Consider the following 20,994-nt stretch of genomic DNA (forward strand, 5'->3'; position numbering starts at 1 on the left):
TCCTAGTCGCCATCACGCGTAATAATTTTCTTTGTTAGAACGGATTCGACGCAACGAGGAGGCTCTGGTGATTTCCCCCCTCTCAACACCTTGCTCATGAGCTAGGACGGAAAGGCGTTCAGGAATGCTGTACAGCGTACGGATATGAGGGACAGAATCACGGTTTCGTAGGATGACACGGTGATAGTTTCATACCCCGAGATTGAACATACTTCTTACCTTTTTCATGATTATCCTGATGTGTTGTGATTTTTTTTTTTTTATAATTGCTGGCCAATTTCGCGCGTGGAAGTGTTTGGTCAATTGGTTGCCATCACGTTTTGAGTCGTTGCTATGCTCGGGCGGAGGATGTCGGAGAGATCGGATTTGCGAGCGGAGGTGTTGGTGCAGCCAACAACAACGGTTAAGGACACCCGGGGAGATGGGGGAAAAAAAGCCTTGGCGTTCAACACGCCATCCTAGATAGCTCTGTAGAAGCCTCAAATACAATGTTGAAGGTCGTTGAATCAATTGTCGAGTAAAATAAGCTTTTTTCCTAATTAAACACTTACACGACACATGGGCGAGTGATGGTCCAGTTTCGTTCTTCTCTCAAGTTCTTGAATTTGGCTAATGCACAGGGTGTTTATTGACACGCAAGGGGAACAGGACCCCTTGGACAAAGGAAAGCTTCTCGCTCAGACTCTAGTAAGGGTGGGGAATCTATTGGGCCTTGGAGGAGACGATCTCTGTTGCAAAGGTAATGAATGTTAGCAAGAAGGAATTGATTGATAGCTTGGGTGGAGATCCTCGGGGAGAGGACCATCCGATGACGGAGGTTTTTGGTGAAGGAAAATTGAGCACGTACTCTCGACATCAGCAATGCTCTGCTGGAGGATCTGCTGGAGGACCTTGGGGTTCTCGAGCTCCTTGGTGACCTTGGCGATGATGGTCTCGGCGAGCTCCTTCTGCTGGCGAGCCTTGACCTGGCCCTCGTAGCGGACCCAGGAGTCGAGGACGGCCTTGGCCTCGGCGGCCAGGGCGGTCTTCTGCTGGTGCTCGTAGGCCTGAGCCTCAAGCTGAGCAGTCTCCTATTAAATGAACATGTCAGCTGCTGTTCTGTAATAATTCTTTTGATGGTGCTCCACGGCTGTGCCAATTATTCCGTCCGACCGAGCTCGTTCCGAAGTAGCCTCCTTTTCCATTGATTACATCATAAAGAGTCGTACCTTGGAAACGGCGAAAAGGGACTTGGTAATGTCAACGACACCGGACATCTGCTGGACGTCCTCGATGCGTCCCTTGACGGCCTGGGTGTGGTCGGCACGGGCGGAGTTGAGGATGCCCTTGATCTTGTCGGCCTGGCCCTGAGCCCACTCGCTGTACATCGGGCCTCCGTACTTGATCAGACCGCCCCAGACGGCGAGCAGGCAGAAGGCGACGACGGTCTCCTCGTTGACGACATAGTACTCGTTGCTGATGGCGTAGACGCTGAGGGCGGCGGACGAGGAGAGGATGGCGGTCTTGGAGAGGAGCGAGTTGCCGGGGAGGGCGTCGACGATGGACTGGGCCTTCTTCTTGGGGTCCTCGGCGGGAACGTTGGAGGCGTTGCGGGCACCGGCGATCGAGGCCGAGATGGCGGGCAGAGTGCGGCGGGCCAGGGTCGGCCTGAGGAGGTTCGCGCCTGTTCGAGAAGGGAGGGGAGAGCCTGCGCGTTAGCCACCACGTTTACGTTTGTCTGCTGTCGTCGAGCAAGCCAATTGACACGCCGAAGCTTCGAGGGATGTGTCTGGACGTACCGACAGCGCTTCGAGCCAAGCGGGACGCCATTGTGTGATGATTGGGGGGGTTGCGGGTATTATGGGTTTGAGGTCATTCGGAGCTGCTCGAGGTGAGGTTAGATTTTGTCTACGGGTACCGCTTACTCCCGAGACGGCTATGATTTCGTCACGTGATGTGGCGGAAGCAGTGGCTGCGGGAATTTGGGGGGAGACTTGGGACAGGACGACCGACCGGCGCTTGGGCTTCCAAGTTCCATTCATCCAAGTTGAAGTGGGACCTCGGCGCATGGAAGTACATTGGTACCTCGATGAAAATTCCCATCTCATCTGGGACCCGCTGTAAATTTGAATTCGGTTTTCACGACTGCGACGACTGATATCAACATCTGAAGCTCAGCTCATCATAAAATTAACGCCAAAAAAAGAAGGGGAAATGCCTGCCAAAGTCTCGGCCGACGGCCTGAAGAGGAAAAGAGTTCCCACGAAGGAGAAGTCAAAGAAGCGCGCCAAATCGGAATCCGAGTCCGAATCTGAAGCAGAGAGCGATGAGAGCAACGACCCTCAGGCTGAGATTCTACTGCTCGAGAATGAGATTTTGGAATCCAAGAAGCACTACAACAACATCACAAAACTGACCCAGATCGCTAGCACTCGAGAGGATGAGCCCGAGGCCGCGACACTGGCCTGTGTGGCCCTGTGCAGGGTTTTTGTGAGATTGCTCTCGGCGGGAGCATTCGCCTTTAGGCCAGGACAGGCTGAGAAGGAGAAGGTGGTGGTGCAATGGTTGAGAGAGCGGTACCTCGAGTACAAGGGCGTGCTTGCTTCGCTTCTAGAGGAGGAAGATCTGGCGTCGACTGCGTTGACGCTGGCTATGAGGTGCCTCAAGGCCGAGGCTCAGCACTTCACCGAGAAGGAGGAGTACACATTCCCTCACGCCTTCATTGAGCAAATTGTGAGGGGGCTGTTGGCTTCAGACAGTGATGATGTTCGTGTCGAGTTTGTCGAGAAATATCTGACAGAATACGACGACATTCGCTTCTTCACACTAAAGGCCGTGAAGTATGATACCGGAGCACGCGAGACGTTTTGGGTTCACAAAACTAACGACTCACAGATCCATCGCCGAGAACCCTGGGTCTTTGCCCAAGGTGGAGGTGTTTGATGACGCTTTCGAGCTACTCTCAAACATTGGGGACGTGCCGAAAGAATTAGGAAACTTCTACGCCGAAAAGCCCAAGAAGAAGTCGCACAACGTCAACTCTGTGCACCAGCACAAGAAGCAGGGCCAAGACGCCTGGCTGGCGGTTCTGAGGCTGGCGACGACGAGGGAGCAGCGGAAGCAGATTCTGGACGTCATGTCCAAGGAGATTGCCCCGTGGTTCATCCGCCCAGAGTTGCTCGCCGATTTCCTGACGGATTCCTACGACGCGGGCGGCTCCATCTCGCTGCTTGCGCTTTCCGGTGTCTTTTACCTCATCCAGGAACGCAACCTCGACTACCCGTCATTCTACACCAAGCTCTACTCGCTCCTGGACCGTGACATCCTTCACTCCAAGTACCGCTCGAAATTCTTCCGGTTGATGGACACCTTCCTCAACTCAACCCATTTGCCTGCAGTGCTGGTGGCGAGTTTCATCAAGAGGCTGGCACGGCTGAGCCTCAACGCTCCCCCGAGCGCTATCGTCTTCATCGTGCCCTGGATGTACAACATTCTCAAGAGGCACCCTCTATGCACGTTCATGCTCCACAGGGAAACGAGAGACCCGGCGATCAAGGCTCTCATGGAGACGCAGGGCGTGGAAGACCCGTTCCTGGCAGACGAGGCCGATCCCATGGAAACGCACGCCATTGACAGCTGTCTATGGGAGATTGTGCAGCTGCAGTCGCACTACCATCCCAACGTGGCGACGATTGCCAAGATCATGTCAGAGCAGTTTACCAAGCAGTCCTACAACATTGAGGACTTCCTCGACCACTCATACAGCAGTGTAAGTTGCCTCACAAGAGACCCAGATAGACCATTACAAGAACCTCCGGCTAACAATTGATATAGTTGCTCGAAGCCGAGATGGGCAAGCAGGTCAGAAAGCCACCCGTGATCGAGTTCCAGATCCCCAAGAAGGTGTTTCTTCCAAACGAGCCAGAGTCCGGAGTTCAAGATAGTCTCGTGGCGAAGCTGTGGAACTTCCAGTAAGATCCTATAATGAGGAGGATGGGCATGAGGTGGCAGGAGAGATGCCATCCAGGCCAACAGACGGTACTTCCCTTGTACGAAGAAAAGATTGGTATTTCTTGATATCCGGGCGCGGCATGGAGGCATGGATGGTTCTTGAAAAGTTTAGACATCACGGGTAGACATTGTTTGCTATCAAAACAAGGCGCTCATTGGGCTTCAGCATCGTGGAGGTTTTGTGAGCCTCATCACTTTTTCCATTATGTAAACGATTCCGCTTGCGACGAGCGGGTGTGCAGTGGCATATGGAGATTTGGCAATCGTGAGTGGATAGCCGACTCTATCTACTACCGATAACATGCATGAAGGGGCGTATTTCGTGGTTGATATGATCTGATATAGGTGGTCGAACAGTAAGGCAAGTCATCCGAAGTCGAACTTTTTATACTTGCTTCGGCGACCTTGAAAGCTGATGGGTTGCCTGTCCCTGGTTCAGTATTGACTCTTTCTCTTATCTCAATGTCTACTATTCCAAAGTCAGACATGGAAGGTCGATCAATAATGTGATGGGTAGGTATTACGATCTTAGTTTGCTGAAAGTCATGTCGTGCAGCGGAAATGCGCATTTGAAGATGTCCGCCTTGCTGAGTTTCCGTCCCCTCCAGCACGAATGATCTCTGTGCCGCTTTCCGATGAGGTGGGTGTCCTGGCAGTCGACTTTGCCATTAGAGCACGGCAAGTATATCTCGATCCAAATACCTTATTCCCATCTGTCATTGACCTAGCTCCCGCTGCAGCCATTCCTTCATCCATGTGGCCACACCTTGAAAGAGTCATTCAAGTTCAGACGAATTTTCAGCTCCCGGGCACACTCACTCATCCTGTTATGAGGCTTGCCTTACCTGAGTAAGACTTTTTCCAGCTCTTTGGGTAATACCCACGAAGAGACAAATACATGTGTCTGGCCCGATACAGCGCGATGATCAGGTACCGTCATGTAAATGGACCAACCAATGTCGAGAGAAACTCTCGGCGCCCAGATACACAAAGCCAAAAAAAAGTCAAGAGGTCGTGTGCTCAATTGCCGCAACCGATCGACAGGCTCAGCAATGAGCCGAGCGCTGGTCGAAGCTCTATGAGGTGTTCGAGGTACCTGAGGTACTTGCCTATCAGTCGTCGTGCGACGGCCTGGAGACTTGTGGAGTATCATGCGTCAGGGAAGGACGTGGGCAGTCGACAGAACACCTGGAGAACAGCGCGCTGAGCATCAAAGTCTTGGTCCACTGTGGGGATGGACGACGACCAGCTGACAGCGAACAGCACTGTCCTCGCTGACTGGATGCCCTGTATTCAAGTGTTGGCTGATGGCTTGGAGGAGTGTGAGGACCTGGAGCTCCGATGCCTGCCCGTACCCGTGTTCCCAGAAACAAGCCCCAGAAAAGAAGAAAAAAGAGGTCGGCCAGACTTTCCAGGCTTTCGGAGGTGGCCGCTGGTTGGCTAAATTTCGGAGGGGGGCAAGCTCTCGGACCCCGTAGCGACCAATGGCAAGTGGCGGAAGCACCAGGGCGGGGTCTCATCCCAGGTGTGCCGTGCGTCTTGCTGTGGCAGCTGTGCGTGTGCTGGACGTAGTGGACGGCCGGATCTCTCCTCAAAGCGGCTTAGCATTTGGAGGCCCTCTCTCTCAGTCTCTGTTGCTCCACCTTCCACTGACATCACCGAGAGCAACCAACGGAACGGATGCATCGCTCTATCTCAAGTCTGGGCTGTTCCTTAGACTGCTTCTCGCCCTCTCCCCAATTCCAACACCATCGGCAGACTTTTCTTCCTCAGTCTCGGTCGCCTGATATCTGCGCTATATCGCCTTCGTTAACAGCTTTACTGTCAATCGCTGCATAGTTTGAATCTCCCGACTTCACTCTATCATCTCTTATCTTCACGTTCAAACAATACAGTGCATTCGATCCGGTATTCGCGCTGCCATTTCTCCAACAGAGCTCCGACCCACGCACCACGCCTACGCCCACTCAAAATAGACAGCAGCTGAAATCTACCCCAGCTCGCCCGCAGTTCGTTTCGTGCTTCACGTGGAAACCGTCCCCAGTCGCCACCAAAACACACCAGGAGTCGTCGACCCACGCCAAAGGTAGTCTGCCGTCTGCAGTCTGCTCGCGCCGACCTGCGGCACCCACCTGGTCCGGTCTCTCTAGTAGTAGTCGGCACAAGCGCTGCAAGAGACGGTGTGACATATCGCCTCCAACATGTCTGGCAATCCCTTCCAGCCCTTGGCGGCTCATCTACAGACGCCGACGTCCCGGAGACAGTCCAATACTCCCGGATCGAGCTCAACAGCACCGCCCCCGCCAGCGACACCCTCGAGCCACGCGAACGGGAATGACCAGAACGGACAGCAGCAGCAGCCCCGTCGGCGAAAGAACCATCGCGGCGGCGCCAAGAAGAAGCGCAATCGGCGCAAGTCATTCGCCGTTCTCGCTGAGGAGTCTCACGACGAAGCTCCGCCCACGGCACCCGAGAGAGACGGTTTTTACCGCCAGCGCACGAATTTAAGCAACACGAGCATTGACAGCCAGGAACTCCTGGATCACAGGTGAGTTCGCGTGGTCCCTAATGTCAGGCGTAACGATGTCTGACTTACACAATGCAGAGATCAACCACAGCCACTCCGACCTCGCAGGCCTTCCATAATGAACAACTCGGCCCCCTTCCCCGCCACGACGACAACACCACAAACCGGCAGCAGACTTCGCAACGCATACGTGGGTGACAGTGGCGACGAGGACGGCTCGTGGGACGAGGGTGCCCCTCTCTTGTCAAGGTCCATTCAGCGCTCTTCCACCGCACCCATGTTCCCCGGCTATGGTTCGAGCGATCCTCGCCAACGAGTGAGCCGACGCGGATCCAGCAGATCCTCGAGGACGAAGCTTGCAACCCCGTTCCAAGACAACAATTATAATGTCAACTACCCACCATCCATGCCTGGGTCGCCCACCTTTCGACCTTCCGACCCCCTTAATCTGAGCTTCGGGGATGTCATGATTCACGAAGACGAGATTGATATTCGTACCTCGCCGCGTGGAAGCCCAAGAAACAGCATCGGGTCACACTCCGACCGGGATATTCATAATCACTCTTCGCCCGATCTAGCACGGAGGAACACCATTGCCCTGACGGCTGAGGAGGATGTTTGCTTCCCGAGCGGGATTTCGGAAATTGGTGACGAGGAAGGTCACTCTCAAGACCCCGCTGCCAAACAACGCCCGAGGCGTCGTCGACGCCGCTGGCCCGATCTTGGTATTCTGGAAGAATGGAGCCGCTTCGAAAAGGAGGGACGCAGCGACGAGAGACGCGCCAAGCGGATTACCGAGCCTCAGCTCATTAACGGCCGTCTACGACCAATTACCCGGGAGTGGTACCGTGCCGAGGAAGATGCTCCTTATCGTTTTACCTACTTCAACGAGGAATTCCAGAGCACTATCCACAGTCAGACAATCTCGGAACTTGTGCAGCCCGGCGGTAACTTCCAAGAGCTGTTCATCCCAGACCCGCGTATTCTCTCCGACGACGAGAGCACAGATAGTGAAGACGATGGTGGTCTGCCACCCCTGTCTACGCATCACTCCCACACTGGCCAAAACGGGGAGTCTAGAGCTCCCACACGGCAGCCATCACTCGCGAATACTCAATCCGAACAAGAGAGAAGAGAGGGCATCAAGTCTCCTGACAAAACTTCGGGTGGTAGCTCCCGCGCCGGATCCGTTCATCGTACCCCTACCGGTATTAGATCGCCGGTCGTCGGCAACCAGACAACCCAGACGCCAGAGCTGCTCGTCAACGCACCGAGGTACGGCGAACGACCTGTGTGGTGGCTCGATGTCCTTTCTCCAACGGAAGCGGAGATGAAGGTGTTGTCCAAGGCCTTTGGTATCCATCCGCTTACAGCTGAGGATATCATGGTTCAGGAGGCGCGAGAAAAGGTTGAACTATTCCGCCACTACTACTTTGTCAACTACCGATCCTTTGACCAGGATCAGAACAGTGAGGACTATTTGGAACCCGTCAACATGTATGTCATCGTCTTCCGCGAGGGTGTCATCAGCTTCCATTTCTCCATGACACCGCATCCCGCCAACGTCCGCCGACGTATCCGTCAGCTGAAGGACTACCTTATCGTCAACTCTGATTGGATTTCCTACGCAATCATTGACGACATTACCGATGTGTTTGTGCCATTGATCCAAAATATTGAGGACGAAGTCGACGACATTGATGATGAAATCCTGAGGCTGCATTCTTCTACTGGCAACTCCAAGAGCGACGTTTTTGACGAGAAGGCCAGCAATACAGGAACAACTGTGGGATCTGAAGGCGATATGCTTCGCCGGGTGGGCGACTGCCGTAAACGAGTGATGAGCTTGTACCGTCTGCTCGGCAACAAGGCAGATGTCATCAAGGGATTTGCGAAGCGCTGCAACGAACGCTGGGATGTCGCACCCAAGTCTGATATTGGACTGTACCTGGGCGATATTCAGGATCATATTGTGACCATGACGTCTAACCTCAGTCACTATGAAAAGTAAGTCATTCAGCCTTGAAGACTGATCTAACCCAAGCTAACCGACTATTTCTCTCCAGAATCCTTGCGCGATCTCACGGCAACTACTTGGCTCAAATAAACATTCGTATGAACGAGAGACAGGAGCAAACGGCTGACGTTCTCGGCAAGCTGACCGTGCTGGGTACCATTGTTCTGCCCATGAACATTATCACTGGTCTGTGGGGCATGAACGTGTGGGTTCCCGGCCAGGAGTACGAAGGGGACCTGAAATGGTTCTGGGCGATTACCGCAGGACTTTTGGCATTCGGCATGGGCTGTTACCTGATTGCCAAGCGGGTTTACAACATTGTCTAAGGGGAAGAGGGAAAAAAGCGAAATGAGGGAACTTCTCCTTTCAGGGGTAGGTTGAGCAGTTCTCACTGGCGTTTGATGGGGTTCTTCATTTCTTGTTGAACTGAAAAAGCATACGTTCCAAACTTGTTTGTTGGTTTAGATTGATCGGTGCATTCACGGATGGTAAACGGGACAATGTGTAATGTACACCGGTCGTTTTGATAATGTCAAATCCTGTTGTTATTTCAGAGGTTTATCTACCTAGTGACGGGGAAATGGGGTGACTTGGTTGATATGGATGGAAACTTGTATGCTTGAGATTACAGCCAGCTGATGCCAAGCACGTAAGGCTGACTGGCATGTCTGGTTTAGGAGGCTTGGTTTGGGTCTAATGCGCGTGCAGACACCAGACGAACTCACAGAGTATCTTTCCCGCGCGCAATAGCAGTGATAAAAGCTGATGTTGACAAAACTTAAGTAGGCTTGACGGCAATATGGGCGAAAAAGGGGTATATGTGCGAGAGGACTTACTGTTGTGGCCAAACTTTTTTTTTCTCTTTTTTTCTCTTTTCTTTTTGGCCTGTGGTTAAGACTTCAACCTGGGAGCAGCTATCAAGTTCCTTTCCTGCCATTCTGGTTACGCCGGCTATGGCCAATGTCGCCAATTGTACCTGCCAATGGTAACAGGCTGCCGAGACATGTATGCAAGATGCCCTTGATATTGTTACCAGAACATTCTTTCGTGAGTTCGAGGAGCTTGCATCTAGCTCCAGCTGGGTTAGAGGAATATGGCCAACACTTTGTTGGTGTTTGCATTTCTCGGCGCAGCCTGCATGGGCATTGCATCAGGGCGCAGGGCATGAGTTGGAAGGAAGGGAATTTGGTCTGGGGACAGTAGCCCGTTTCCCAGAGTGTTTGGAATTTTATGAGGAGGTAAAACGCCCATGATGTCAGTTTCGTCAGCAGACACCTACCTACTTGACCTGTTAGGTGGACGTAGCCTGATGGTGAAGTGGAAGAAGTGTGTGGCCGGGGTTGGGAGGATGACGGAACTGACGGGGGCAAGGCCAATCACCGTTATGCACGATGCAGAGCATGCCCGGAGAAAGGAAAAGGGAAAGCAGGAGCTGCAGCGAATGATAGGAGCACAACTGTGCCCTTTCTCTCTGTTCGAGCTGTTGGGTTTCGCATGGGCCTGCCTCTTTGGGCTTGATATTTAAACACGAGGAAGTTGTGATTCATGATTTTTGCTTCTTCACTTCTTATCATCCTTCATTATGTACTGGTTCGTTTGGATAGATCAACGCCCTTGTCGATAAGAACGACGACGACAATAATAATAACGACAACGCCGACTATAAACTACACGCCTGACCGTATACGTGGACCCTGTGCCCTAGGACAGGGAATCGTGGATGACCGCTGGATACCCAAACTTGGATGCCATCAGGACAAGACCAAACGTGGATAATCCTCATTGTGGACTCCTTCTATCGTGGAATACCTTTATCGTGGACTTATTCTATCGTGGACCCCTCCTTCTGGGCTCATCAAAATTTTCGACTTGTCGACTTTCTCATCTATCCCTTGACCGGGCAAGTTGCCGTGGAATTTGTCGTGGCTCTACTACCTTCCCCAGGTTCTGGTCGGCGTCTGCTGCCGATGTGGACGGATCATCATCCAAGTATACAATATCTCCCGCTGTACTGTGGATGTTAGCAGTCCATGAGAAGACGTTTACAAACGTCTCGGACTCTTACCTCAGCGTGGATTGCTTTTGCCATAACTTCTGGATCTTACGTCCTCAACCAAAGGCTATTCGTTCACCTAAGCCAATTCAATGGCGACCCTGGTTCTTACCAACTCTTCTACATCTAACAAAAATCAGGACGCAGTGCTCCCAGGTTACTCTTCGACGAAACTGGCAGCAACTAGTCGACAACTTGGCAAGCTTCGGCCTGTGGCCCTTGGTCAGAACTACACGAGCATGATCGAAAACTCGATAAGTCCAACAGCAGGACTTCCACGCCTTTCGCGAAAAACGTTACACGCCAACGAAATCCCGGAGTCCCATGCTCTCAACTACCGTGCAGGTCGTCTCCTGACCAACGCACCTCATCTGGCCTCCGAGGACTTCGGTACCTGGCTACTATTACAACATAAGTTTCAGTCAACAAAACGTTCTCATAAACCGGGATTGCGAACAGAACGCTTGGTCGACTCTGGCAATTATACGATCAAATTTCTGCCCCTTACCAAAGTTTTCGACTTGGAAGCTTCTCTTGAGTTTGCTCATTACGAGCTGCAATTTTCCCGGGGGGCCTTTTACCCCATGGCCATAGATCAGCATGACCTTCCTCAAGACATCAGGACGTGCAGACAGCCTGGAATTACGCGCCATTCTCTAGCCGTCCAGGACCGAAGTTCTGAAATTGTTTCCGGAAAGGCCGGTTGGAAGACCTTCTCCATCCCTTCCATTGGAGTTCCCAGAGAGAATTCAGCCGGCGGAGACCTGGTCACTCCCCGAGGACAGGGTGCCTCTTCATCGATACCCCTTGAAAATCGAAGGCTCCTTATTGCCAGTCCTGACAAAGTCTATCGGGACATAGGCCCAATTTCCTCTCGAGTTGCAGACAAGACTGACTCCCAGGGAAGGGCTCTGGGCACGTTAGTGACAGGATATCGATGGCTCCAAGCGAAGTCTCTTGAAACCTGGAGAGACCTGTTCTCATATCTGCAATGGCTGTTCGAGTCTGATGCTCGGCCTTTCGCCTGGTCTTGCCATTGGAAACTTGGCTCAAATATGGAAAACAGGTCTTGCCCATTGCCTTCACAACAAGAAACAGAGACAGGCCCGACCTACAATACTTGTCAGCATAGCCGCGAAACCAGTGAAGAAAAGCCCTCAGAACACCGGACCAGGAATACAGACTCGCCACGTCGCAAAAGAGGCGCATGTCAACATGGAACCAATGGCCAGGATCAGAGTGACGACGACGAATTTCCGGATGAGTCCAGAAGGAAGAAATCACGACTCCAAGGTCCAGCCACCGACAAGAATGACAATGATCTCAGCTTAGCCTGTCCGTTCTACAAGGCAGACAAACGCACCCACAATCGGTGCTCTTTATTACAGCTGAATAGGATCAGAGATGTGAAGCAGCATCTGTATCGGAAGCATATGCAGCCTCACTACTGCTCAAGGTGCGGTCGACAGTTCGAGACGCAAACTGAGGAGAGGTGTCACACAAGGCAACAGGACTGCAGCAAGCGAGCCAACCAGCCGCCCGACGGAATCACCCACGACCAGCAGAAGGAGCTCAAGGAGAGGGTAGACCGCAAGCTCGCCGTGAAGGAGCAGTGGTTCGCCGTCTGGGCCATTGTTTTCCCCGATATGCCGCCACCAGAGTCACCCTATGTCTACAGCCCTACCCGTGAGGTAGCAACGAATATGCGAAACTACTGGCAAGAAAGCGCGGCGGAGATGCTGGTCGCCCACGCTGACCGCATGCCGGGTATTGACAGGGAACGGGTCATTGGCGGTTTGAATACGTTTATGGAAACCTTCTTCAATCGATTCATCGAGGAGCACACCTCGGTTGCCGAGGGAGAGCAAGTTTCGGATTCATCCTCAGACGGTAGCCCAGGTAAATCGATTCCAAAGAGATCAAGGCCTTGCTAGACAAGAAACTGACGCAGTTCTACAGGGACAGTATGTTTCTCAGAGAGGGCGCCGGCTATATCATCACCAAGCAGTAGCCAAAGGACTTTATTCGAATCCTTCCGCGACTTGCTTTCTGTCATGAGTGGTGCCGCCAGCGACAATGGCATGATAGACGACGGTTCGCTTATCGCCAACTATGCAATGACCATGGGAGAAACGGACGGGCACTGGGAATTTCCGTCGAGTGATGATGCTTATGGTTGGGGTCAGCTCCCCACGGCTGGTCCGTTCTTCCAAGATGATCCTCTTACTTGAGAAACAGCTCTAGGTGTGTTTGTCGAAGCTGGCTCGGAAACCCTAGAAATGCCAGAACAACTGACTGCTGTCCCCAATAGACAGTATCTCCAACTTCGACAGTAATTCCATGGTAAAGCCAGGTGGATGCGGAGGAGAGAGCCCGAGAGTCAGATGGGGTCAGTCGTGGAGTACAGGACATGATGACTTTGACCAAGAAGCGTCGCTATGGATTTTCCTACTATTCTCGGAATTTTGATAGCTATTTTCCTACTGTTTCTAGAATGTGGTGGCTCTTGTCTGTAACATAGAAATCCCTCGGAAGAAGTGGAATGGAGGTGAGTTTCGAAAAGGATTTGGACAATACATCCATCATACATGCGTGTAAGGTAGTCCAGCAATAGAGTGATGGCTCCATGTCACAAGAATGGAATGATTATATCATATGGCACACTACGCTTTAAGGTTGTGCTAAGCCACATGAACGGATGATGCTTTGCACTTTGGCACAAGTTCAGTTGCCGGTATGATGTAGGAGAGTGTGAAATTTTTGCAGGGTCGATCAAGAAAAGGTCTCCAAGATGTCGAGCTACCTCCACCTTAGACAATGCGTGTGTCCTTATCTTGGCTTGACCGCGAGACACAATCTCTAAAAACTGCAATAGGCACAGCGAGTTACGTTCGGCAATTGTCATAGAGAGGAAGCATCCAAGGTTGCTTGACCGATCTACAACTCATGACATCTTTGAAGACGAGACCCCTGGGCACGAGACAGACGGACAGGCTCCAGACATTCCACAGGCAGCAGTTGCACAATATATCAGCAAGCCAGCTACGTACGCGGTAACCGGGAACCGGCAGCTGCTCATCTGAATTGATGTACCTGCCAACTAGAGATGCCTCGGCTCCTCCCATAGTAGACCTCATCATGAGACGTTGGCGAAGAAAGAGGTCGCGCAATCTTCGAGACTCTCGGCAGTGAACCCGGCCGGAGCAACAGACAGGAAATTAACTTCCATCAACCTTTTCCGCAGCACTCTGATCCGACGAGGGGCAGAAAACTTTTTAACACTTACACGACTTGAGTTAGAATTGGAAGTCATTCAGTCAGGTCCCCGTCACCTCCCTTTTCCCCCGCTCCCTCTCCGAGAAATGGTTCGAGGCAAATTCACTATCAGACCAAAACTCAATTCACTCGACTATAGAGTTTTGGGCCCGAAAAAGTAAGGCGACTTGCGGAAAAGAGGGAAAGGGGCCAAAAACCCTGAGATTGTGTCATTACAACCCAAAGAAGGACGAACCCCGGAAGGACCGATATCGTCTGAAGACTTCTCAAACGGCAGAAGATGGAGAAAAAGGGCTGATGTACACGACAATGGTATCGTGCAAAGTCAAAGAGCGAGAAAAGAGAAGAGACCGACCGCGACAGCCTCGCGATCCGAGAGCCAACGGTCTTGCTAGGATGACGGTCCCATGTTTTTTTTGGAGCGGCGCCTCGACTGACAGAGCCCCGAGTTTCAGGAAGAAGTCATGGAAGACAAAGAGAAAAGAAAATGGAAAAAGTATGGAAAAAAAGATGGGATCGAAAAAAAAAAGACCCATCGGGCTGAAGCAGCCCGCACATCTGGGAAACGTCGGACGCCAAGGTTTTGGTTTCTGCTCTGTTCGTGGGGACCCCCGGTCTCTCTGCCCAGGCACTTTGTACCCCTCCACCCCACTCGGGGGACGCAACCACTTCCAGTCTCTGCTGGGGGCTCAACTACCGCCCTCCACTGCCCTGCGCCATCGAGGCATTGGATGATCGAGATCAGTCCCCTTGTGCGTACCATTCTGAGAGGGCGCCGCGGGCATCGACACGCGAGTTGGTTCGGGAAGTCTGGAAACTCAATTACTTGACAATCGTCGAGGTTACATTGGCGCGGTGATGGCCATCAATGGAGGGTATCGAGATAAGTTGATAACCGGGCACGCTGAAAAGTATTCCTAGGCAAGGCGAAAGGTTGGAGATTGGGCGAAACGCCAAGGACAGGGCGACGACGGAGTCGAATCATGAAGGTGGGAGGAGATGGAGAGAGGGCGAAACCCACCTAGCAGCGAGAGCTTGAGGAGGGATTTCCCGACCAACAATCGGGGCTTTCAAAATCCACGATAGGCGTGGTGTGCGAAACAGGCCGAAGAGGGTGCGTGGCCAAGGATATGGTGTGCCACGGAAGTAAACCCGACCCGACTTTGTCTGGATAGCGTGCAGTAAAGACCAAACTTGCGCCTCCAAGAACGACGGGATCTTGATAGAACCTGGCCGAGCCTGCATGCTGCGGCCAGTTAATTGGTCTCGCGCATATGGTGTGAGGGGGCTGTTGCTCAAGCCCGCCCGGCTGCAGCATAGACGCAGTTGCTGGCATGTCTTGTAGCTAGATTGCGCGAGCTTGAAGAGGGTTACAAACTCTCACCGTACCAGCCGTCGGAAGCCCCGGCCGTCTTAGCTCGACGCGATGCCATTGGCCTTCGACTTCTGCTCTATTTTCTGCTTTTCCTGAGCTTTGGTGTGGGATGTTGGTGTAAGCATGGTATTGAACGTAGATTCCGATTTTCGATACCGCAACACCACTGAGCATCCGTAAAGATGCAAGGTGACTAGGGTGAGATGAGTAGGGTGATGAAGCTCTTGTTTGACATAGGTATCTCTTCCACGCATTTTGATATCAGAGAATGCTTCGAGGCAAAACTAGCAAGCGTCGATGACTGGCTGGCAAGCGTTGTTCTATTTTAATTTCAGGTTTGACGGGAAAACCTGGGTGCTCTGCGGCGAAAATGGAAGGCTGCTGGCCGATCAGTAGAAACATGGAGAGAATTACCCAGAAGCTCGGGCCTCAAGACCCTTCCTTCCTTCGATGTACCTGTCATTCGTCTGGTGGTGTCTATGTGTGTGTGTGTGTGTGTGTGTGTGTGTGTACTGTAGAAGGCGAAAGTGACTTATCGACCCCGGCTGGTAACCGTATTGCCAATCCAGCAAGTATGGAGATATCAAACACGATATCTACTGAGAGACAGTGGCAACCCCGCGCCGGCTTGAAGGGATACAGAGCTGGTACAACATCGGAAGGACCCTGCGATGATGCAGGCTTTGTCCAGACTTTCCGCACGACACTGCGTTCCTTCACCGTCTCCTGGAAAGACAGGCGCAAAATTTTTGATACGGGAAGGCGGGAGATATCAGAGAATGTTGGACATGTATAGAAAAATCTCGAAGCAATGGAAACGTTCCTAGCGACTTCACGGGTACGATTGGGGTCCCTTGGCCGTTGATTGTGAGACTCGATGCAAGCGAATCAAATCCGAGTTACAGGCTGGTATATGGTGTAGAACTGGGCACGAATTGTAGAAGAGTGAGCGGATAAAACTTCACGGCCCTGTGGAGGCAACTTGGCCCGTACTTCGTACACACGTCCACGTATCTGATGTGCGCGTACCGTAAGCCATCGATCCGCGTCATGTGTGCAACTGTGATTGAGGCGCAGCTCGACTATGCAATATGGAACCCGCGGGAGTTGACGAGCAGAGCTGAAGACTAACGCTTTATGCGGCGGTCTGGCAGCCAAGTTGATATTCCGGACTCTCGGTTGGAAGTGGACCTTGCAGGTTCGCAGTACTACGACGGGTCAGCCTTCGTATGGCCGGCCGTTGAACACGAAGTCCACCGGCTTGCAGGGGTGGTCAACATCTCACCCCAAGCTCGGGCTGGGCAAAAGTTGACAACGTGGAGCATTGAAGAGGAAGAGGCGGTGGGACGGGCATGATCCTCGCTGCCCTTTGGCGTCTAGTCCAAGTGATGGAGTGTCTCGGCCTTAGGGGTCCATTGTCGAGATGCTGTTCGGTCCTAATGGCATCTGAGGATCGAGGATCAGATGAAAGATGCTGGCTGACTGTGTTTGAGGCGCTGTGCCAGAATTTCCATGAGTCGCAACGCAGCCCCGCTCCCGCGAGACAGACAAACCACATGAGGTACTGACCGAGTGATTTGTCGTTCGGGATCGGAAAGGACAATCATGATTGACTGCCTGCTTGAATGATGCAGAGGCAGTCAAGTTTCAGACTGAACCACTGTTGTGCTTCCCCGACGCACGTCTTCCATGCGGCCGCATCTCGCTCAGCAACAACGCTGGCCAGTGGGAAGAATGGCTGTGTATAGTGTACAGCGAAGGTGGGAGTTTGTAGTAGCATCGATTTAAAGCCAGAGGAACAAAGCGGCGGAATGGGAATGATGAAAGCCCGTCGTGCGCCGTCTGGTAGCGACCTCGCTGATTTGCATGTACGAAGTCCCAAACAGTCGCGTACAGTAGGTACAGATACCGTGTACCATGATAGGTAGTGTAGGTAGGTAGTCGACTGTGTGCGGTTGTCCTCAATATTGACTGGAAGTAATGGATGGCCGGGCGTCGATCCTGGTTGGGCGCAGTGGCAGTGGTGGCTGATCGGGTCTTGTCGTCCGTCAACAAGCCTGCAGGACTAAGGCTAAGGTTTTCTTGGATGGAACCTCATAACTGTGCTGGGGTTGGACGGGTTGGACGGGTGGGATGGTTGATGAGGGGCGAAACGCGTAATGGCGCGGGCTTGAGGAATTCCCCTCCACCTGAGCACCCCTCTTATTGCCAATGGTCGAGAGTCCGTTGATTGACCGGTGCTTGTCTTGCGTCTGATTCTGAGAGGTACACGCACGCGGTTTGGAGTCTCAGGGCAACACACGTCAAGCTCGAGTTCCAGGCCAGGAACGTGCTTGGGGAGGTTGTGACAGGTTATGGGAGGTGGGCGTGAGACGGCTAAGGTGGAAAAGGCGGGTGGGTGCACTGTGGAGGTCGAGCCGACGCGGGCAATAACAATTGGAATTTTGAGGTGGAATGCAAGGCCAGGCCTTTGATTTCCTCCGCGTCAATTTGCGGCCAGCTGCAGTGCAGCTTGTGCCAAATAGGCTGCTGGGTTTCTAGAAAGACCGGCACGGTGGGGGAGGGAGCTCTTCGAATGTTGTTGACGACGTTGGCGCACTGCATCCGAGCAGTACTCGATACTGGCCATCTTGCTACTGCAGTAGGTATCTTCTTCTGACTCTATAGATCCTGGCCCCTTGTCAACTGGAAGGCTGGACAGAAAGGTTTGATCTTGCTGCCCACGGTCACCTGTCATTCGATGGAAAGCCCGGCATTTGAGAACAGGGTGCGGCCGAGGCAGGCAGGGCTGTATGGAGCAGTGCATCTGTTCGAAGTACAGCTTCTTTCCCATGCTACGAGCCTGGAGAGGACATTTGAGGAGAGACTCGAGGGAGTCGTACGTTGTGTGGTTATGTTAGTTGCTAGGCCGCATCGCTTGATAGGCATTCCTTGTGTGCATACGTACCGTATAGTACTAAAGGTACATGGATACCTTTGATAGGTTTTCTCATGAGGCCACGCCATAAACGGACCTTGGGAAAGAAAGGTCCCCGAAGTCAAAAATTTCCTCACTCTTTCCTTCCCTTGTCGTGAAGTAAGTGCGGGACCCATCGGCGCCGACCTTCTCTAAAGCTTCGTACGACTATGAAGTACCTTACCTACCTTAGTAACCTAATGGCAGCAAGGTACGGGTTTCAGTGAGGGAAGGACCATAAGGTACGATAGGTACCACCGGAGCTTCTTATTATTCTTGCCATAGCATGTCGTGACAGGCCAGACCAGGACAGGCCACACCTTTACGCTTTAGTCGTCGAGATCATCATTGACTTGTCACTACACACCACCTTGTTCAGCTGGCCTTCCCTCCAGTCACACACACGCGCACTCACACACTCTGTCGCCGGCTCTTCCTTCGTTGGCCCAACTGAGTTGGAGGCTCGTATAGATACCCAAGGCCTCCCGCCACGCTTTTGCGTTGGGATTCTTAAGCCATCCTTATGTTTTTGGCCTTGTTACACCTCCAAAAGGTCTCGCCCGATTCACTCACATCCACACTTGACGACGTATTAATCCACCTCGTTGCCTCAACACCTGCAGGGTTACAGTGAATCACCTTTCACACTCGCTGCCTATACCACGCACACTGGCATCTCGCCATATTTTATCATTTGCCACCTCGACCTTCTTTCGCTGACCAGTCATTGTCATTGACCCGACCTGGCTTTGGACGCTATCGACGCCCTTCCAATCTCCGGAGCACCATCTATAATAAGGCAATTTGATAAAACCTCACTGTTCGGAGCGATCCGACAAGCGACCCGTCCACCTCCGGGATAATCAAAGTAGCAAGGGGCCATTGAAAGAAAACCAGGTACGCACAGAGGTGGGAATTTCTTTTGGGTCACCATGGGTCGTCCATCATCTGCAAGCAGCGGTCGGCTGCGGCGCCAGGACGTGCCACGATGCATGGCGCTGCGACGTGGGATGAAGAAGACACTGGACCCCATCGACCACATGGATGCAAAACAGGTTGGCTGATATTGGGACAGCGAGCAGAAACGCAGACCCGAGAACGTAAAACGTCCGACACGGAGCGAAGACCAAAATTCGTGCTCTGCGACCGGACAAATTGGTCCTGGAAGCACAGGAGCTGAGAAGCACCCCCCAATCGACAATTTCTCGATCCAATTCCATTCCATTCCAAGACGCATTAGGCCAAGGGCCGAAAGGGAAGGGCCGAGAAAGACAAGAAGGGAAAAAAAAGCAAATTAAAGGAAAGGGGAAAAGGACACCGCTGCGTTCCGCCATACCGTACCTCGAGCTACCACGCGAAGGCGCTTGAAACACGTGAGGATTACCGCCGCTTGACGTCAGCCATAGCCAGATAGTCTCCAGACAGACAAACCGACGACGACAGGGGCGAAATTGGCCATTCGGAAACGACAGCATTTCGCATTGCTCTGCACCGCCATTAGCATTGCCCATCCAGTTCCACCACGCACATCAAGCGAACGATCGACGGCCTCCACGTCCTAGCCCTTCCGGGCCCACCACCAACCGCCTGCAAACGCGCCAACTACGTCGCATTCGATCATCGATCAACAGGCAATATCAAACATAATACCCAGTTTACTCGTTTTTTGTTACGAAACGTCCGAAGAAGGCTACAGAACGTCAGATTCAGAAGCAACGGCTTGATTGCCCTCAAAGGACCCTCCCGTCCAAAGTAAAGCCAGGAAACAGGATACTTTCTTTACCGGTACGTATCTTTTGTCAGGAAAAGCCTTCTTACCTAAGGCTCAGGTCGATGGGAACCCTGCCAGCTTGCCCGCACCCTGCTGCAACTGCCGGTGACACTCAAAAAGAAGGAAAGAGCGACAGAACTAACACAAAAAGGCAAGAACCACAGCCGGCCAAGCTAGTTTTGCTTGAGAAAAATCCTTACATCCTTATATCGGAACACACGTCAATTCTTCAACCTGGGCAGAAAGAAATTGGCAGCAAACAGCAGGAGAAGAACCAGCCGGCGGAAAAAGAAACCCAACGGCAACATCACATCACCAAGACACTCATCAACAAGCAGGAGGCGCTTGCCGTCTGGGCAGACCCAGTTTACAGCACCAGGACAGCACTTGCTGGCCCCGGCGTCCCTGAGCGTCCCAGCCCCCCAGTCACCACTTTTTCCCCTACGTCGCCGGACCTGACTCCAGCGTCCGACCACCCCATCGAAAAAAGACGTGACGCTTAACCCATTGCGGCCACCCTCCTTCCCTGTAACGCCTCCAATTCAAATCGCCCTAGCGCTTTTTCAGCAAACATCCTGGCGTCGCTCGCCCGAAGTTGTCTTCCCAAAATCCCATCAGAATCCATCCGAGAGTTGAGACTTGGGAGAGCGCGAGAGTCAGACTCAGACTCCCTCCCGTTTTTTTCTCTCTTGCTTCTGTTGCAGCAAGATACACCAAGCTTGCAGCAATACCTCGCTGCATAAGGTACTCCATACCAAGGATCGAAACATCGGCCCAAAAAAAAAAGCAAGGTACGTACCGAATTGTCCGTGAGCACCCTCCATCGCACCAACACCTGCACCTGCACCTGCAACTGTTCCCGTTCCCGTACCCTCAGCTGGGGTTTGTCGTTGTCATTGGTGTTTCTGTCGCCATCTCATTGGATCGCTGTTGTCGTCGGGTTGCCTGGCCGTTCCTTCCAGCGCGGCACCACAACCACACCGCAGCCCACCTGGGCAGCTTCATCGGCTGGGAGTTGTTGCCGTTGCC

At 52.6% G+C, this 20,994-nt stretch overlaps 7 protein-coding genes across 7 annotated transcripts; 4 read left to right on the forward strand and 3 right to left on the reverse strand.

Moving 5' to 3' along the window:
* Nucleotides 1-702: 702 nt before the first annotated feature.
* On the reverse strand, nucleotides 703-1,809 carry CABS01_02931 (ATP synthase subunit 4; the record flags this gene model as incomplete). The annotated part of the gene is made up of 4 exons (XM_060536309.1): nucleotides 703-728; nucleotides 848-1,070; nucleotides 1,209-1,663; nucleotides 1,779-1,809. 4 exons carry the CDS (start codon nucleotides 1,807-1,809, stop codon nucleotides 703-705), a joined length of 735 nt encoding a protein of 244 aa, XP_060394221.1.
* Nucleotides 1,810-2,193: 384 nt separating this feature from the next.
* CABS01_02932 (CBF/Mak21 family protein) lies at nucleotides 2,194-3,954 on the forward strand (the record flags this gene model as incomplete). Its single annotated transcript, XM_060536310.1, has 3 exons — nucleotides 2,194-2,819; nucleotides 2,875-3,748; nucleotides 3,814-3,954. 3 exons carry the CDS (start codon nucleotides 2,194-2,196, stop codon nucleotides 3,952-3,954), a joined length of 1,641 nt encoding a protein of 546 aa, XP_060394222.1.
* A 2,237-nt stretch (nucleotides 3,955-6,191) lies between these two features.
* Nucleotides 6,192-8,860, forward strand: CABS01_02933 (CorA-like Mg2+ transporter; the record flags this gene model as incomplete). The annotated part of the gene is made up of 3 exons (XM_060536311.1): nucleotides 6,192-6,538; nucleotides 6,596-8,524; nucleotides 8,584-8,860. The coding sequence occupies 3 exons, from the start codon at nucleotides 6,192-6,194 to the stop codon at nucleotides 8,858-8,860; spliced, it is 2,553 nt and encodes an 850-aa protein (XP_060394223.1).
* Nucleotides 8,861-10,679: 1,819 nt separating this feature from the next.
* On the forward strand, nucleotides 10,680-12,818 carry CABS01_02934 (uncharacterized protein; the record flags this gene model as incomplete). The annotated part of the gene is made up of 4 exons (XM_060536312.1): nucleotides 10,680-10,977; nucleotides 11,047-11,506; nucleotides 11,720-12,486; nucleotides 12,547-12,818. The coding sequence occupies 4 exons, from the start codon at nucleotides 10,680-10,682 to the stop codon at nucleotides 12,816-12,818; spliced, it is 1,797 nt and encodes a 598-aa protein (XP_060394224.1).
* A 1,311-nt stretch (nucleotides 12,819-14,129) lies between these two features.
* On the reverse strand, nucleotides 14,130-14,399 carry CABS01_02935 (uncharacterized protein; the record flags this gene model as incomplete). The annotated part of the gene is made up of 1 exon (XM_060536313.1): nucleotides 14,130-14,399. One exon carries the CDS (start codon nucleotides 14,397-14,399, stop codon nucleotides 14,130-14,132), a length of 270 nt encoding a protein of 89 aa, XP_060394225.1.
* Nucleotides 14,400-15,213: 814 nt separating this feature from the next.
* On the forward strand, nucleotides 15,214-16,034 carry CABS01_02936 (uncharacterized protein; the record flags this gene model as incomplete). The annotated part of the gene is made up of 2 exons (XM_060536314.1): nucleotides 15,214-15,364; nucleotides 15,757-16,034. Coding segments are annotated over 2 exons (429 nt in total), but the record flags the coding sequence as incomplete, so codon positions are not given.
* A 2,890-nt stretch (nucleotides 16,035-18,924) lies between these two features.
* CABS01_02937 (uncharacterized protein) lies at nucleotides 18,925-19,431 on the reverse strand (the record flags this gene model as incomplete). Its single annotated transcript, XM_060536315.1, has 1 exon — nucleotides 18,925-19,431. One exon carries the CDS (start codon nucleotides 19,429-19,431, stop codon nucleotides 18,925-18,927), a length of 507 nt encoding a protein of 168 aa, XP_060394227.1.
* Nucleotides 19,432-20,994: the final 1,563 nt, after the last annotated feature.

This window comes from Colletotrichum abscissum (genome assembly GCF_030869225.1).
Source record: "Colletotrichum abscissum strain IMI 504890 chromosome Unknown Scaffold_5.1, whole genome shotgun sequence".
Classification (NCBI taxonomy): domain Eukaryota; kingdom Fungi; phylum Ascomycota; class Sordariomycetes; order Glomerellales; family Glomerellaceae; genus Colletotrichum; species Colletotrichum abscissum.